Source organism: Perognathus longimembris, chromosome 1 (assembly GCF_023159225.1).
Source record: "Perognathus longimembris pacificus isolate PPM17 chromosome 1, ASM2315922v1, whole genome shotgun sequence".
Lineage (NCBI taxonomy): Eukaryota > Metazoa > Chordata > Mammalia > Rodentia > Heteromyidae > Perognathus > Perognathus longimembris.
The window spans coordinates 114501245-114520879 of NC_063161.1; the positions used below are offsets into that span (position 1 = coordinate 114501245).

General features: G+C 36.0%; 1 protein-coding gene across 11 annotated transcripts in view; it reads right to left on the reverse strand.

The window, feature by feature from the left end:
• Positions 1 to 848: 848 nt before the first annotated feature.
• Mpdz (multiple PDZ domain crumbs cell polarity complex component) overlaps positions 849 to 19635 on the reverse strand; it is a 149613-nt gene continuing 130826 nt past the window's right edge. For all 11 annotated transcript variants that reach the window (XM_048350012.1, XM_048349799.1, XM_048349964.1 and 8 more), the window contains 14 exons: positions 19523 to 19597; positions 18241 to 18409; positions 15317 to 15462; positions 14568 to 14651; positions 14180 to 14373; positions 12182 to 12329; positions 10144 to 10230; positions 9006 to 9096; positions 8111 to 8154; positions 6920 to 7042; positions 5475 to 5579; positions 4814 to 4926; positions 3784 to 3907; positions 849 to 2154 (listed from right to left, as the gene is read on the reverse strand). In XM_048350012.1, the coding sequence (XP_048205969.1) occupies positions 2008 to 2154; positions 3784 to 3907; positions 4814 to 4926; positions 5475 to 5579; positions 6920 to 7042; positions 8111 to 8154; positions 9006 to 9096; positions 10144 to 10230; positions 12182 to 12329; positions 14180 to 14373; positions 14568 to 14651; positions 15317 to 15462; positions 18241 to 18409; positions 19523 to 19597 (1650 nt within the window). In that variant the 3' untranslated portion in view covers positions 849 to 2007. The remainder of the gene's footprint in view (positions 2155 to 3783; positions 3908 to 4813; positions 4927 to 5474; positions 5580 to 6919; positions 7043 to 8110; positions 8155 to 9005; positions 9097 to 10143; positions 10231 to 12181; positions 12330 to 14179; positions 14374 to 14567; positions 14652 to 15316; positions 15463 to 18240; positions 18410 to 19522; positions 19598 to 19635) is intronic.

Here is a 19635-nt window from a genome sequence, read left to right on the forward strand (position 1 = left end):
ATGAATATATTCATATGTATTATATGTATGAGCGGGATTCACATATTTTCATAAATGTAGAGTGATATGTTTATTATGCTTTTGGCATCTGATTGACTTTGGCTCTTTACCAACCTAAGAATGCCTTGAATATTACTGTACTAATAGCAACACAGAAAAACAACATGTGTCTCCCATAATGTAACTTTCCTCTATTCCAGAGGAGGCCTCTAAATCTTTACTGTTAAAAAAAATTATGTGGGGGCTGGGGATATAGCCTAGTGGCAAGAGTGCCTGCCTCGGATACACGAGGCCCTAGGTTCGATTCCCCAGCACCACATATACAGAAAAAACGGCCAGAAGCGGCGCTGTGGCTCAAGTGGCAGAGTGCTAGCCTTGAGTGGGAAGAAGCCAGGGACAGTGCTCAGGCCCTGAGTCCAAGGCCCAGGACTGGCCAAAAAAAAAAATAAATAAATAAAATAAAATAAATTATGTGGGGGCTGGGAATGTGGCTTAGTGGTAGAGTATTTCCCTAGCAAGCATGAAGCCTTGGGTTCGATTCCTTAGCACCACACAAACAGAAAAACCCAGAAATGGTGTTGTGGCTCAAGTGGTAGAGTGCTAGCCCTAGCCTTGAGCAAAAAGAAGCCAGGGGCAGTGCTCAGGCCCTGAGTTCAAGCCCCAGGACTGGCAAAAAAATAATTATGTGGAAGGAAAAAAGTTTGAGCTTTTTCTAACAATGTACCAAATTCTTCTAATTCCATCTATGGTTAGATATGATGAAAACCAATTTAAAACAATAAACATTGAACATTATTATAAAGCATTTCCTAAGCAAGAAAAGAAGGAATAAAAAGGGCTCCGATTTGTGTGCACCACTTATTTATTGACTTTAACTCTGCATTTACACAAAAATGCTATAATAAAATATCTGTACACTGCTTCTGTTACAAATATAGACAATATTTAAAGCGACTTTATATACTCTAATGTAGGAGTTTCTCGCTCTAAAATGGGAATGAACACATGATAATATCTTGCCAGTTGTCTCAATAAACAGCTCCATCTGTCTCTCTTAGTCTTAAACTATTGTATTATAAATGTTAATATAAGGCAACCAAATGAAGTTATGTTAATTCCCTTCATTTTTCTATCAATTCACTAATCGCAAACAACCAAAGTAATTACTAACACATTGTTTTTTCCTCTGTTATTAAGATCAATACTAATTGAAAAACAATTACACAGCACACAGACATATTTTCAGGGCTGCATCAGTTGTTAACATAGGCACTCCAAGATCCTCGCTCCCCATGCTTTCTAGAAAATCCATTGTCGACACAGAGTAGCATCTTCGTTTACTTACAGCAATATGAAAATACTTTAAAACAGGTTAAAAACAAAAATAAACATCCACCTGTAAATTAAAGATTATTCCTTCACACAATTAGGAACAGTTCAGATATTTGCTAGAGCCTCAATCATAGAAAATAATTTTAGCAGAAAAAAAATGTGTCAGACGTAGGGAGAAGTAAGTTCTTTGTAATGTGCAAAACTTAAAAGTGATAAAAAGGTATTTAAATTTTTGAATAGGATTTTTAAAAGTTTGCAGTAGGGAAGAGAGATGGATTGCCAAATGGAGGCATTTTTTATAAAACTACCCAACATTTTTTCCATATTTTTTCATTTCTCACCCTAATAGCTGAAGCTACTTCTCTTGGCTAGCTTTAGAATTATGGTCTTTTCTCTACTACCAGGATGAGCACGCACATAATTTCTGTACATGTAGATAGAAAACAGTAGATAGCTTTAATGGAAAACCTGTACAACAACTCCTTTCTTTGAGCTTAGCTTCACAAGAAGCGAGGGGAAAGGAAAAATGACCTTGGTTTGTCAGGGGAGAAACTATTTCCATACTTGGGAAACAAGTTTATTCTTTTTTCCTCTACAGTTTTGAGGGCCCATGACTACAGCATAAGAAATATCAGCCACAAGACCAGCTGGATTGGTTCATTTCTCATAGCCAATTCAGGAGAGTACCATCAATGTGACAGTGCCCTTTGTCCGTTTAAGGATGGCCACAGCTTCTTCATGGGTTACCCCTTCTAGACTCTGCCCGTTGACAGCAATGATTTGATCACCCCTTTTTAGACGGCCATCTTCAGAGGCTGCTCCCTGCAATTATAAAGCAGACTTGAATGCAGAATCACAGCTGCGCTTAAAAAAAAAAAAGCTAAAAAAGAATGTAAATTGCTTTCACACATGCATAACTCTGGCATTCCATATCCATTAAGCAATAATGAACATGCATAAAGGAAGCCTTTCTGATTGATTATTTTGGTGCTGGGACTGGGACATGAACTCAGGACCTGGGTGCTGTGCTTTAGCGTTTTCATTTAAGGCTGGTGCTTCTACCATTTGAACTATAGCTCCACTTTCAACTTTTTGCTTGTTAACTGGAGATGAGTCTCATGGATCTCCTTCCCGGTTGGTTTCAAATCACAATCTTCAAACTTCAGTCTCTTAAGTAGCTAGAATTACAACGAGCTGCCTGTGTCTGGCTCCTTAAAAGGTTTTAAGGAGACATTTCAATTTGGGAGATAATTGAGCAGTCAGTATATTAGTTAGATTGGAGGAGGGAGGGGGGTGTTAAAATAGTAGTTGATAAAAACTCAAATTAATAATGAATATTTGAAAATAGCCAATATATAGAGCTGGTGGATACTATATTTGTTAGTACTTTTTCTTTTTTTTAATTGTCAAAATAATGTACAGAGTGGTTACAGTAACAGTGGTTACGTAAGGCAATGAGTACATTTTTTATCAAATGTTTTACTATCTCCTTCATTTTTCTCCCACTTTTCCTCCCTCCCCAATTCCTTCCCACCCTCCTACAACTTGTACAGTTGGTTTACAACATATTGTCTTGTAAGTATTGCTGTTGCATTGGTTCGCCTTTTACCCTTTATAATACTTTTTCTTCTGTATTCAATGAAATAAAACTTGTGAAATAAATGTTCTGTACTTTATGTATTTTTCCATACCTATTTTTGTCCTTCTGTATATATACATATATAACTATGTATTTATGTATGTGTGTATATATGTGGTTTTTGTTTTTGCCTTTACTTGTACCATACCAAGGTTTTGCTATGCAGGTTCTCTACAGTGAGCATGCTACTAGTCCTTTATGCACTGGTTACTTTTATTTTCTTGTCCACGTTGGCCTGGACTGCAATCCACTTTTCCCTTTGTAGCTGAGATGCTAACTACCACACACAACTTACTATGCTAAAATATACTCTTGTAACCTTTTTTCCTCTGGCCTAAGAGAGCCTGGAACAATGATCTTTCGATCTCAGCCTCTGAGTAACTAGGATTACAAGCATGAGCCACAGTGTCCAGCTTCTATTGTATATTTCACACTCAGAAAATGTAGAGGGAAAAAAATGCTATTGCTTTACAACGTACACCTTTTAAAAGTTCTTTTTTTCCAAAAGACAACCATGTACAACTTGTTTACAAAATGAAATAATAGGTGCTGCTATGTTAGTTCATAACTACTTTTACGCATGTTATTTGAAGTGTCTATGGAGTTTCAATTTGAATCTATTTTCTTTTAAGCACAACTAAATCTCAAATTGGACATAAATATTCAACTACCTGTTTCTAGGGAGTTTAGAAAGGAAAGGATCAACTGTTAGCCATTTGGCATTACAACAAACCATAAACTAATAAGCCAGCTGCTGACCACTGTTAATGAATGTTTAGCAGGGAAGATAATGGTTAAAATTGCAAGCTTACCTTTGCAAACACAGTTTTAACATAAATAGGTAAATCTCCATGAGGGCTGCCATATCCTCCTACTATGCTGAAGCCTAAGCCATCTGGTCCTCGGTCTAGGCTAATAGATTTACACTGTGGAGGTCTATAGAAAAGGGAAGGAAAAAAAGAGGTTTGGAAATCAAAGTATATTATAATCCATACATATGTATATATTTACATATACCCACACATGTACATATAAATGAACCTGTGAGCTGCACAGTGTCTGACACCTACCTAGAGCTGGCAGAGTTCTCTGCATTACTGCTAAGGAGTATATTTTGGGTATTTGGGGGATGCTTAAATTGTCACTATTTGAAATTTACATAATCTGAATCTTACTTAGCACTCTAATTCTATTACTCATTTTTTGTTCCTTTAAACTAACATACTCACAGCATATTTCTCATGGCCCAGAAAAGCTCTTTCCTTACCCAATTTATTTAAAGTGAGAGGGCTAAAGTTCAGAAGACTATAATGAAAAAAGTCATAAATGCAAGCATCCCAAGGTCAGAGAGAAAAATCAATGGCAAGCAATGTAAAAGTGTCATCAAATTATACAATTCTGACACACCTCAATTTCCTCTTTCTATTTTCTAATGCTTTTTATATTCAGAGTTGTTATCCATATAATGAATACTTCCAATCAAAAGGGTGATAATCCATTAAATGAATAATTTAATTACAATGCTGGGAAACATTTTTAAGTATAAATTTGCATTATTCTGTCACACAGGATGGTATAAGGGTAAAATGTTCTCTCCAAAAACCGGAGCTGTACACATGGGAAGGACAGCAGAATATGAAGAAGCACATCTGTACATAACTATGTATCTTGGATTAGCCAAATTCATGTCATGGTTATCAGACAGTTACAAGCTCCTGGTATTTATATTTAATTCCTCATCACCTATTGTTTTACCTTTATATGAGTGTTAGAATGCAACTGTCAGGAAGATGTGACTCAAATAACAGATGATAACATACTGACCATAATATATGTGCTCACCCTAAATCATCTTGAAATATGCTACTTGATGTGAGTCCGGTGAAAGAAAGACTCGAACTGACAGGCTCCTGCTGATGCCCTGTGACCACACTCACATCTCCTCCAGCAACCACCTGCGCACAGGAACAGGGTAAAGACAAAAATGCAGGTTCATATGGCTAGGGAGATCCCAGCTATTCTCTTCAAAAACAGTATTTACCTGTCTGCTTAATACCAGAAATGATTAAAATATAACCTCTGAGAAGAAAATTTCACAAGATTCAGAGCCTTTTTAAACTGTGTAGACAGTAAACATATTTTAATCCAATTCTAAAAGGTCCTTAGAGGGGTTTAAAACATGGTCTCACGTGCAATTAAACTTTTTTAAGATCTTTAATTATAAGCCACTAATTCACACTCCTTAAATTCCAGCAATTAATCATTCACTGCTAAGGCCTGTGTTTCTTTCCTTTAGACATAAAAATGCATGAAACAATAAATACATCAGGATAAAAATGTTACTGAACACTTATTCTGTAACTCTAGCTTAATCATTTATGTTCAAGGAATCTATTCAATAAATAACAGCAGGAGACTGAATCAGTTTTACTGGTTTAACATCAAAGTTAACGTATCCTCAAGTAGCCTGTATTCTGAATAGTCCTTGGGATTAAAACTTTACCTGCACTTCAAAGGAGCCTGAGGCATTTTTCAGTAAACTGACTGCTTGAGTGTGAGTCATTCCCTCTGTGGAGGTGCCACATATAGTGACAATCCGATCACCAACCTGCAAGGGAGGGAAATAAATAGCCATCTGCTAACACAGAGTGGGACTCTGCCACCAGAGTCGCACTTCTTTCTCTTCTGCTCACACTACATATCAACTGTCACCGGCCACTCCAAAGACCATTCACTCCAAGAAGCCCAAGAAACAGCTACAAAAAAGAAGTGGTGCATGAAAGATTCCTAGTTCTCAGGACAGGAGAGGGTAGAATCATCTTCTGGTCTCTCCTAGGTAAGATACCATTTTCTATTAAAATAATAAAATATCAGTGTTATTTGGAAAGCAGAATTTACTTGCATATTGTCACTCTAATTGTGAGATGTGGCCATAAATCAGGGATTGGCAAGTTAAGATACACTGGTAAATCTGGCCTACTGCCTTCTTCGTTTAATAAAATCCTGTTGGGAGATAGCTTGTGTTTACTTATCTATTTCACAAGTCAAAGCTGAGCAGTTGCAAGAGGCTCCTAACAGAGTATACTGCTGTCCCATAGAATGCACTGGTCACTATCTGTTCTTACAGAAAAGTGTACCCCTGTGCCTTGTGTTCAGTTAGTTTTCAAGTGACAGCCATAAACTTAAGAGATCAAAAGAGGCTGACTCATGCTTAACCGAGAGGACATTTAAGGGAAATAGTTATGGTTGGAGATCTTGTGTGAGGTAGAAGGCCATGGAGATTTTCTACTTTACAAAGACTGGGTAGTTTAAAACAATGTTTATATGACTTTGAAGCTGGGCAGTTAGCGTGAGTTCCATTGCATTGCTCCATACTGTGTAATCTCTTCATCTTGAAGCAAAATTATACATAGTTTTGGAAGATTCTAAGTCATATTTACATTAAAATTCTGCAGCATTTGTAATCAAATAAAAATAAATTATATTTTTCAACTTAATAAAGTCAGCATTTAAAGCAATGGAAAAGTTTCACTTTATCTAGTTGTCTGAAGTATGTTATTTTCATTAAACTATTTCCAGATTTTTTTTGCAATTTCAGACGGGCATATAATTACATTTTAATTAGAATAACCTTCTGCATCACTTTCTCTCTCCTCACTCCCCTAGTGGCTCCATAGAATTTTAAACATATCACAAAAATATACTGAGACATTTATAAACTTCCTCATTTCATTTACTTTCAGATTTACATTAAATACCATTTTCTCTTTTTTTCTTAATATTTTTTATCTCTTACTTAAAGCAAGTGCTACTGTGTCTTAATTAGTGGACACAAAAAGAGACAGACAAATTTAAAACTGCCTTGCAGTACGCTGACCAGACTGAAAGGGTTTATAAGACCAACTTCATTCCATTTGTTTGGCTACTATGATTATTGGTAAAACTTACTCTGAGCTTTTGGGTCTGAGCTGCCACACCATTGGGGTGCATCATTGCGATAAATATTGGAACATCCCCCAGAGGGCTTCCCACTCCCCCAGCAATGCTGATTCCCAGGGAGTCAGTAGGTCCCTGCCAGGAAGAAAATGTATTTTGGTCAAAGTGGTATTTTTAACTGACATTTTATTTATTCTTTGGCACAATAATCCATCATCCATTCCAATCTTCTAGGTAAGAGAGTAGAAAATGCAGCTAAAAAGCCTAAGAACAAGTTTATAAAAGAAGCTATTTTTTTTTATTGGATATGGGTCCTTGGTATGATTTAGGAAGGTCAGTATCTGTTTAGGAAGCAAACATAATCAAGACACACTAAATAGTAAACATACTGTGGGGCTGCTGAAAAGAAAATCAACTTGTGAAGTGAAAAAGACCACAAGTTTGAGAATCAGAGAAGCCTGAGTTTAAAGCAGAAGCCTCACTTACAAATGTTCACTCTCTAGAAGTAATGCTGTGGCTCAAAGTGGTAGAGCACTAGCCTTGAGCTGAAGAGCTCAGGGAGAGCACGCAGGCCTAGAGTTCAAATCCCAAGACAGACAAAATGAAAAAAAAAGAAAGAAAGAAAGAAAGAAAAATCCAATTAATACAAATGTCCACCCTTCCCCATCAGCCACAGGATCTATAAAACAGAGTTAAAAGAACATCTCAGAGATGGCTGCAATGAGCATAGTACATGATACTGTGCAGTCTCTGGAAGACTGTTCAGGACACAGCAAAGGCTCAATAACTCATGGCCTCTTTTACTTTCTCCCATGTATGTGGCTTTCATGGAATTGTGTCAGAAGAACTGGGAAATGTATGTTGGAGGCATAGCTTATTGGTCAAAGTGAGAAATGAAAGGCAGGGAATTAGTTCATGTGGGGTTAATACCATTTTTGGTAATATAAAAATATATAAAGGTACATATACACCACTGAATGTCTGTATAATGTATATATATATTCACTACACATATATGTATAATATATACACAAAATGATTTTTCAAATGTGGTATCATGACTAGGAAATTCAGCAAAGATTGCATTGTACAATTTCTACTGTATACAACAGATACATGCAGTTTTTGAGATGAGTACTATAAAATGGTAAGATTGTTAGTAGGAAAATACAAACTAAGATGTCATGGAAGACACCAGCTTACCTTTTTTATTTCAACTGTTCTTAACCCTTGTATTTCAGATGCTACTATAAAGGCAAAAAATATAAAATATAGTTATGAAAGCAGTTTTTGCATATTAAAATTTTAGTAAATAAATGGCGGTAGATAGGATTAAACATGTACCATCTTGCTTTTGTTTTTAGTTTTAAAAGGAAGTGTTTTGTTACCCACAGTACACATAATTAGATCTGTGTCACATATTTCTCCATTTGAAAAAAATGTACATACCAGCTCATTTCTTCCTACTCATTCTAAGCATTGATTATTATAACTTTATAATCCACTTAGAATGAGTCAAGGACAGAATGTGCTTTGAATAGAAAGACATGTGCACAGCTGAGGGGAATAGTCATGGATGCATTAAAACAATCCAAAGACTTCAGTTCCTAAATTTCTACAATATTAGTCACACTGCAAGCACACTGCCATATGGTTAGCTTCTTCTATTTGAACATCTCTCAACCAATACAACTAAAGCCAAAACACCTTCTGCATCATGGTTTCATGTAATTAAAACACAGGAGGATATATTAATTTTCTCAATTTTTTGAAATTTTCACTTAATGGCATGTTTCTGATCTATTGGGAATTATTCTAAACAAAGAAAAATATAAAATAAAATACATCAATTTGCTTGATAAGAAAAAAATGACAGCATCTTGGTGATAATGTGTGTAATAATATTAAACAGGGAGGCAGTTATTAGGCACAGCTTCAGGTTGCTCAGATTTTTGGTGAATCCCTAATATTAGGATATGGAATATTTTTTGGTGGGGTGTAAGAGGGGTGGGAGGATAAGTGTTGACAACCAAAATTGAGACAAGTAAGGTATACTGAAAATACTGAAGTGATGTTGAAAATACTAAAGCAAGCTTACGTGCATTCTTCTTTGAGCTACTTTCCGGTATCTCAGCTGTATTTATTCCAGAAAGAGGAACAGTGAAAGATGACAGGCTGCCTTCACTCACCTACAAGCATACGATTCTTTCAGAAAGGTTGGGAAATAATTATCCCTAAGTATCACTTATTTCTACATCCAATTGTATTATTGCGCCTAGAGAGAAACACTGCTTAGCAAAAATGGCACTGGATAATTTGAAGGCCAATTTAAGCTCACTTGTCATTGGTTTTGTGATTCTTGTTAAGGAACAATTTTCCCAATAACATAAGTATATTGAAACTAAATGAAGTTGGTTGTAACCTACCTAAAATTTTAGTGACTTTTCACAATTTATTCAAACTAATCTTTAAACAAATCATATAAATACCAGAACTTAGGAGCTTCAGAATTAGGTAACAAGAAACAAATGGTGATAACTATGTAAATTATTAAGTGTTGTTTAAGGAAGACTGGTGAAGATGGATTTCTATCAGAAGACAAGGTGGTGAAAAAGGAATTGACATGAATTGAATCATTTTAACATATTTACTACATTTAAACTTATTATTTAAATATGAATATTTACAGTTCACAAAATGAGATTTTTCAGTTAAATATTAGTTTGTTAAGTATTATTATTTATTTTTTAACTTGTCAGTCATGGGGGCTTGAACCCAGGGCCTGGGCTCTACCCCTGAGCTCCTTTGCTTATGGCTAATACTCTACCACTTTGAACCAAAGCTTCACTTCTGGTTTTCTGGTGGTCAACTGGAGGTAAGCGTTTCATGGATGTTCATGCCTGGGCTAACTCTGAAGCACAATCCTCATATCTTAGCCCACCGAGTAGCTATGATTATAGGCATGAGCCACCAGCACCCAGGTTATATGGTGCCTTAAAAAAATATATCATCTTCACAGGCTTTACTTCTATTAGGTAGTTAACTTTTCAGATTATGGAAAAGAGGTTCCTTAGGATGGCTTAACAACTCAAGAGTTACAACTTGCTCCTGGCCCAAACTCTGCCTGTAGTCACACCATGTCAGAGGCCCAGACTTTTGTCCATGACGCTGGACAGACATTCCATGGACCATCTCCATTCTCCTCTTGGCATTTGATCAATTCCACAGCTACTCACCTGGCTACTTTGAGAAGGCCTCCTCTCTGAATGAAATGGCCCAGATTTCACTCTTCCAACTTCCAGGGTCACTGTGCCTAGGGAACACTGGGGAGTGGTTGTTTTACCAAAATGTTTGAATAAAATTCATGATCACCTTTAGGAAAACATTTAACTCTTTGAGGATGAGTTTTCTATTATTTGTGTAAGTGTGAGTATATGACAGTACTGGGGCCAAGCGCTCTTCAATTGTTTGTTTGTTTTTTCCATTCAAATCTGATGCTCTACTACTTGAGCCACAGCTCCACTTCTAGATTTTTGGTGGTCAGTTGAAGATAAGAGTCTTAAGGATTTGTCTGCCTAGCCTGGTTTCAAACCAAGATTCTTAGATCTTCACCTCCTGAGTAGCTAGAAGTAGGCTAAGCTTTTTAAGGCATCTTCCTTTTGAATTTCTGTGGTTAAGGATACCTCCTATCTTTTGTGGAAAATGGCTTCTTTAAAGAACTTTAATACATGACTGATAATTACATTTTGTTTCCTTAGCTCCTGGTATTTGCGGCCCCAAACCAAAACTGTTCTTAGGCCTGGTCATGTTTTCAACTTGCATAACAAAGAAGCTAACCAGTCCATATATTAATTATTCACTACTGATTGTTTTCATCTATTTTAAATTCATTGCTATTAACGTTCTAAAGTTTTCATTATTATTAAAAGGAAAAAACCTAGTAAGGCAATATTTCCATGATAAAAGTCATTCATTATTATCAAAACAATTAAAATAAAATGAAACAAAGTATAGAATGTGGGGGATAATTGCAACAATTACCTCACAATTGTTGTGACAAAATTTTTAAGATTTTATTTTATGTAGCAGTTTTGACACAGTAAATACAATTTTTTGTCACATCTTCCCTACTGACAATCTATCTTTTCATATTACTGCAGTTGTTATGAACATCATTTTAAGCAGCTCCATGTCTGTCAGCCTACATTACAATATACACCAAAGTTGATGAATATGTCAATTATGTTGTCTTGAATTTTCTTATTGTTGCAAATAACACTTCAATGAAAAATATGTGCATAAACTAAGTATACTGAGGATTAGTTATTCCTCTCCTCCACCCTTTTTTGGCCAATACTCGAGTTTAAATTTAGGGACTTGAACTTCCTCAGCTGCTTTGTTCATGCAGATAGTGCTATCTCTTGGGCTACAGCTCCAGTCTTGCTTTTTGCTGGTTGCTTTGGAGATGGATTCTCACACTTTCTGTCTGAGCTATTGTAAACTAGAACCTTCAGGAATCTCAGACTCCTGAATAGCTGGGATAACAGGTGTGAGCAACAAGCACTCTTGTAGTACTATGCACAACTTTTTCCTTCTTTTTTTTTTTTTCCCCAGTTGTCACACTTGAACCCAAGGCTTGGCGCTGTCCCTCAGCCTCTCTGTGCTCAAGGTTAGTGCTCTACCACTTGAGTTACAGTGCCACTGTGGTTTTTGAATGGTTAATTAGGGAATTTTCTGCCTAGGCTGGCTTCAAACTGCGATCCTCAGATCGTAGCCTGCTGAGTAGCTAGGATTACAGGTATGAGCCACTAGCATACAGCTCTATGTACAACTTTTAACTGCAGAATTACTAAGGCAAAGTTAAAAAAAAAGTAAAATCAAACGTGTAACTACAATACCTAAGACTAATCTACTGACAAACTGTTTTTTAAAATGGCTGGTTTAACTGATCTTAAAATTATCTGTCTTATCTTAACAATACTTCCTTCTCTATTTCTTTAATACAATAACAATCTCATACAGCTAACAATTGCTTTACCTCCAAAAGGAAGTTATTCCTCCTTAAAGAATTCCTTCCTTCCTTCCTTCCTTCCTTCCTTCCTTCCTTCCTTCCTATCAACTATACTTCTTTCCTCCCCTCCTTCCCTTCACCTCCTCTTGTACTGGAGTTTGAGCCGAGTCTCATGCATGACAGACAAGGGCCCTATTCCCAGTACATTATTTTTAGAACTTGAGCTCTATTCCCAGTTCATTATTTTTAGCACTTTATTTTACCTTCAGCAAAGCAGCAACGGCTTCCTGTGTGGCGTTTCGGACATCTTCCCCATTCACAGTCAGTATCTGGTCTCCTTGCATTAGTCTTCCATCAGCATCTGCAATTCCTCCTTTGACAATGTCCGACACAAACACCCCTGTGTCATTTCTGAAAACAATGTTGAGTCTCAACATTATTATTTTCCTTCATGCAATGCTTGCTTACTGAAAAGCTAATCTTTTATAATGGAAAACTGATGTCTCTTTCCAACAGTTTTACTGTTTTGAGCAATGTTTGGGCAATGTACGACTATACTTTGTAATACAGTGTAGGCTTATGGCTTATGGTCTTTAACAGATGGAAAAGACCTCTCAGAAGAATATTTCTTCTTCATCAAATACACTGTGATCAGAAACAGCCAGTGTTATCCACAGTATGTCTGATAGGCCCAATGATTAGTAAATGGTAAAAAATCTGACCTTCGAATCTGTCATTGTGTATGAAATCTGTTCTTTTTGTGCCATAATAAAGCTTGAAATAAATACTGGCCTGTGGCTATGTAGATACATTTTTATTATCACAGCACCATTTACATTATTGAAAATAGATAGCAGATAGGTATCTCAAGCCAGAAATATTAGTCATATTTTATTTTAAACCTTAGCGTTAACTTTCGTAGATTAGCTTAAAATCAACAAACATTAATTTTATTCAAGTTCATAAACTACAAAGGAACAACCCTGCCTCCTCCCCCAAAAGCTTCCTGTGAAGACATAGAAGTAACTGTGAATAGTCAAATTGTATCTCCTATTCTTGACAAGGCCACAGACTCAAACAAGGCATTATACCATCTGATCCTGGGCTTGCCCATGTTTCGAATAAAGGTATTGATTAGACAATCTTTCCATGCTCTCCCAAGACAAACAGTTAGGACTTACTATTGGGAGTTTTTATAGTATCCTCATTACTCGACCCATTGTAGGGAAACCCACATTTTAAGTGTGTCACATTTCAGAAACGCTTATTACAAATATCATATTCCAAACAGGAATGCCTAACTTTTCTGACAAATTCCCACTAAGATATAAGTAATATGTTACATTATTTCTGTGTTTTAAAAAGAGTTATTATTTGTCTGAAAAGAAAAATCTGTTAGTCTCATAAAGAAATATTGCTGCAAAACAATGTAAGCATGTGGCAGTTTGGTCACAATGTAATGTTGAATTTCCAGAAGGTATTCTAACGTACAGGTCATAAATTCATATATTTTTGACCCAATGGAAAAATGAGCTGCTTTGAAAATCGTTACTGAGGCTGAAAGAATATGGGTATTAATTTAGGGCCATTGTATACCTGAGTTACTTTTTACTGAGTGCTAAGTTCATTTGATTATCTGGCATATGATCTATATTTGATGGGCTTATGATACTACAAGGAAAAAAAGGATTATGAAAATTAGGATTTGTTAATATTAGTTACATAAGCATTTGTTATTATTACTTATCTATAAACACTTTTCAAGTAAATTAAAATTTTAAATAAATTAGGTACTGAATTTATACACAATGTCACCCAGCTTTATGCTGACCCATGTCCTTTAAATAGAGCAACTATCAATTTATCACTTTCAGCCTCAACTCATGCACCTCTTTTCTTGCATATTTTCTCTAAAATAGGACCATTTGGTCCTTTCTCCTACAAGTTTGTGGCTCCTCTAAAATAGATCTCAGTCTATATGTAATTCTCACTCATCAGAGAGAGAATTTTTCTTTCTTTTAGTTTAGGTACCACTTATTATTCAACTCTGTTGCTCAGAATCTAATGTAGTTTTTGGCACACAAGAAGGTAATCAAAAATTTCCAAAAGAAATTATTGTTGAAAAACCTTCAAAAAAATCCCAAATTCTGACTTATAAAAGTGAATGCATCAACAGCAGCTATTAACTGTAAGAACATAGTCATCCATAAAGATTTCACTACTGCATAAAAAGGGCCTAAATTTTTCCTCTCTGGGCATACCTTTTACCAACAATACTTAATCCCAGGCCTTTTCCAGGCTTCTTCTGTAGCTCAATGGTGAGGGCATCACACACATCCTCCTCTTTGTATGGGGTTTCATCTCGGTAAAGGGTCAACCGCACTCTTTGTGGTGTCTGTCTCAGGACATTGATCGCTTCATCATGTGTGGCCTTTCTCAAGTCAATTCCATTCACCTGTACAGAAATAGGACTCTGATGGTAAGGGACCAGGTGAGCAAGTTGCAAAAAGGGCTGACAGGGATGGGGAGGCAGGGAGGGAAAGAGAGATTGATGGAGGGAGGGAGGAGAACAAAAAAGCAAAGAAAGATGCACATATTCCCATTGTCTTTCTCTATTATTTTTCTAAGTCAATAACAAGTATTCTGTACCTCTAAAATCTGGTCACCAGCCCAAAGTCTTCCATCTTTACATGCTGCACCTTCTTCATAAACTTCATGGATAATAATGGCACCCTAAGGACAGAAACACAACATACCCATGCCTTATACCAAGGTTGATCTCATTCTCCCTAACAATGGTGAGAAGGCAATCCAAACATAGTGTACATCCATAAGAGTTACAAATGTTGAGTCTGCATGTGAGCCGCATAATTTAAGGAAATAAGTAAGAATAGAATTTTCATTAAATGTCTCAAAGAAGCTTGACAGGAAGCTTGACAGGAAAATTTAATGACAAATTTACAAAATTTACAAATCCTATGTACATTGAGGCATCACCATTCTATCCACAAAGGAAATGATTTTTTACAGGTATTTGTGGCATTTAGAAAATCTTGTCTACAAAGTATGCAGTTTCTCATTCTCTATATGGGACTAACCCAGCCTGATATGTAAAATGGAAATTAAAATGTATCGAGAACTAGGGAATAGACAGAAACATTGTGAAAAGGAAAGATCCTATCACTTGTGTAATACAATATTTCTGAGTAAGTATAGCTTACAGAAAGTAATAACCTGAACCACTAATGTAAATAAGTTACCATAAAACTTAAAATGACAACAAAAGATACATGTTCATCAGCTTTTATATTTTACTTAATAAAATCATCAGAAATCCCCCAGTCATTGTTTCCTGAAGTCTGCCCAAACAGAGAAAGTACTTCTAGGTGGGTACTCACCAGCAGTGTGTCAGATCCCCCAACAATGCTGAGGCCCAGACCCGTGCGCCCTTTGGAAATCTCAATTGTTGTTTCACAGCCAGGGATGATGGGGCAGGTTGCAGGATCAGAAGCAAAGATCGCTGGTGTTGATGACCTGCTGGAACCTTAAAAAAAATGAAATGAAAATGAAAATTGATTAGAAGGTATGTGTCAACAATGGAATTCTATGCTTCTGTAAGAAAGAATGACATTGATCCATTTGTAAGGAAATGGAAAGACTTGGAAAAAAATCATACTAAGTGAAGGGAGCTAAACCCAAAGAAACATAGATTCTGTTTTCCTTCATTGGTAATAATTAGCATATGTCTAGGATAGTCCTAGTAGAGGATCACAATAGCTCCATAACTATGTACATATGATCATATAAGATGATGCTAACTGAAATGAACTCCAAGATATGGAAACAAGTGGTTTTTCATTGTTGTTATTTTTAATGTACTATGTTAAATTATTTCTTTTTTCTTGCATTTTTCTTCCCTATGCTTTAGCCTCTGTTGTCACTGTATTTGATTTTGGTATCCTGGGTATTGTATATACATTTATCTGAATTAAAGAAGGGGAGGGGAACATCAAAATGGTGAGACAAAGGGCAATGGGCAAACCAGTGTAACAGCAATAGTTACAAGACATTATGTTGTAAACTAACCATACATCTTGTTGGGGGGGGGGTATTTGGGAAGGAGGGAAGATGGGAGAAAAATGAGGGAGGAGACAACAAGTTTGACAAGAAATGTACTCACTACCTTACATATGTAACTGTAACCCCTCTGTATATCACCTTAACAATAAAATTAAATTTTTTAAAAAGTTATGTGTCAAATTTACCACACAGGTTGCTTTGAGAAATGAATTGGGGATGAAAAAGTACTCATCTTTGCATACTATCATTCGGTTATTTTGTATTTAAAAAGAAATATGATCGCCTTCAATGTGGTACAGGGTATAACATTACTTGTGTAGTTATTTTTCTGTTATTCTGCATTTTTTTAATTGCTGAAGATAAAAGACAGGATATGAAGGAAGAACAGAGGGTTGAATTACACTTCTAGTTTTAATGTGATAGTCTACATTTCACTGGATCCAAACATACTTCCTATGAAATAAACATTTGTAAACCTCAGAACAGACATCTGTTGAACAGTTAGAAGCACATTCAGGGAAAAAAAGCCCCATAAAATACAAAGCATATCAGTAATTCTTGTCATGGTGCTTTCTTTCCAGAACTTTGTTTTAACTTTTTCTTTCTCTTTAATCTCCTCTTAGGTAATCAGTTCTGAGTAGCTTTTCCTCTTGGGGCTACTTGATACATGGCCCAGAGCTGAGTATATAAGAATAGATTTAAAAAACCAATAACATAATTCTACACTTCATTTTATGAGTCTTCATATAGTATCATACGTTTTATAGTACAACAAAAAGTACAGAGAAAGCAGCATATTTGGGAAGGCTAGAACACTGTGGAGTAGCGTAAGCCTTGGACAAGATGTTCTCTTTTTAGACAATCAGAAACAGACTATTTTCTTGCTTCTAAAATAGTAGGGACAGGTGTATATTTTCTTTTGTATTAAGTTTCCATTTAGCATTTCAGGTTTTTGTAGACAATGCTATTTAGAGACTAATAAAACTTGAAAATAAGAAAATTTCCATAAACTCTTTTAACATTTCAACTAATTAGCCAGACTTTCTAAATAGAGGATTATTTTACTCAGATATGTATTACTATTAAGACTTTTTGTAAAGCATTATAAATGTTTTAAACTAGTGATTCCGCTTAAATCTGTCAAAAAATTAAATATTTCAATTTGTACCTCAAGGGAGACTTCCCTTACTCCTTGTTGTAGAAAAAAGTCAGTTTAAAGTAATTAAATATAAAAATAAAATGAATGACTATAGCCAGGCACCAGTAACTCACTAGTGTAGTTCTAACTACTCAGAAAGCTGAGATCTGAGGACTGAAGTTTGAAGCCAGCCCAGGCAACACAGTCCAAGGATTCTTATCTCCAATTAATCATCCAAAAGTCGGAAGGAGAGTTGTGGTTCAAGTGGTAGAGCACTAACTTTAAGCAATCAAAAAGCTCAGGGACAGCATGCAATCCCTGAGCTCAAGCCCCAGGGACACACACACACACACACACACACACACACACACACACACACACACACACACACACACACACACACACACACACACACACACACACCCCTAATGCTGTAGACCTTGAAATTTATTATTTTATTACACATCAGTACAACTTTTCTAATAAAAATAACAATATTGAACCATTTTCTTGTAACCTGTGAGGTTAATAGCAAATTAGCATGGTTCACATATATTTATTTCAATTAATTTAACATGATGTATTAGAACACCCCAGCCAAACAACCCATATCTATCATACATGTGGCAATGATTAATATATTCTTTTTAGAGTTTCATGTGTCACAGGCAGGGTTCGGCCTATCTGTAACATAGGATTACTGTATGTCATTATACAAATAAGAAAACTGAGGCTTAGAGAAGTTACTTTCCTGTTATAAAAGGAAAATCTACAAAATGGTATTTTTAATTGATTGGCTAGACATCTAGGCACCCTCAGCAAGAGATTTCTGGAGAGCAAAGAGACAAGCAAGAAAGAAGGTAAGGCTACCGTGGGAACACTGATTTCCTATCATGCCATGGTTAGTTAACTCATACCACACAGATATCCTGCCTCATGGCCCCGAATGTGCACTTCATGAACCCTTTCTCTGAACCATCTCACCAAAGGGCTCCCTAAGAGCTTTGTAGACACATTGAGCCACAGGCAGGCAGCTGATTCCCAAGAAAGGACCCTCTGCTGAGTATGCCATATGTACAGGACTTGCAAGACTCTGGCCCTTACTTCGCATGGGATCTGGTTCCAGTTCAGAGGCACCAGACTGTGGGACTGCAGGAGGCTTGGAGCTGTTCTTTTTTTCACCATTGGCTACACCAGCTGCTTGGGAATCTGGATTCTCAGCACGAACGGTCAGTTTTACTGTTGCCTTTGCTATCTTCAGAAGGCTAATAAACTGGCAGGGTGATGGTGTGAAGGGGAAACAAAAATCAAGGACACATTAGTGGACTCACACAAATTTATAAGTCATCAGTATTGCCAGAATCTATCCTATTGATCACTGAGGGAGGAGACAATGATTGTCTTTTCTGAATGTGAGAGACCAAGAAACAAATGGTTCTAGTTTTTCTACAAATGCCTAGATTAAGGCTCTAATGTTTCCAGTTGCCCAGATTAAGGCCATGTGTATTTTCTACTTTAAATTAGGTTCTTCCCAGTGTTTTTCTTTACATAATTACAGCATTTTCAATTTTCCTGTTTCTTAACAACAGTTGTCCATTTACCTGGATTCCCTATTACCTTAGTTAGATACATGAGGAATTTCCCCCACTTTGGATTGAAGCAGCCTACATATTTTAAATAAATGGAAACACACAGAAATATATATATTAAAAGCAAGGTAAGAAAACTGTAACAGAGAAATCAAAGCAAATGGAAAACAAAAACAGATTTATGGATCTAAGAATCTGACCGATAGTTATCAAAACTGATTTTTTTAAAAATCACTTTTAGGTTTTGTATTGGCCAATGTAGAAACTGAAACATGGTTACTTAGTAGCTCCTAAAGGAAAAGAAAGCCTTTTTTCCTTGGCAGTTATATATAAATTATAGCAAGCTACACTCCAAGTACGTTATCATAAATTTTGAAAACATAGGTACAAATAGAAGACAGTACATCACCAATAAATGCTAGACATTTATAAGACTTAGAATCTGCTTATAAAGCAATAAGTATAAGTAGATACTTATGGGAGTAAACATTTGTAAGGAAACAATATTCTCTTGGTCCTAACATGAAATGAGTCATTGTTTAGGAGTTTCCAAATTTCCTGAGGAAAATGGAATTAACATTTATCAAAGCACTCAGGAAATACTAAATCATTTACCAGGCAATAGCTATATATTAACATCAACTTGATTGGAATATGAAAACAAAAATAGGAGAGCATATGAATAATGTCTTCTTTTTCTTAAGAATAAATCTAACACAGCTACCCAGCCCTAATTTTCCACTGCTCGCCCTGGCATACACTTGCACCAAGACATTTTCTTTATTATGGAAAAGTACCTTTTCAACAGGATAGCCAACAACAATCTCATCATCCACAGCCAAGATCTGATCTCCAATTTTGAGTCGTCCATCCTAAATAGAAATGTGGAAGAATATGAGTGATTTTCCAG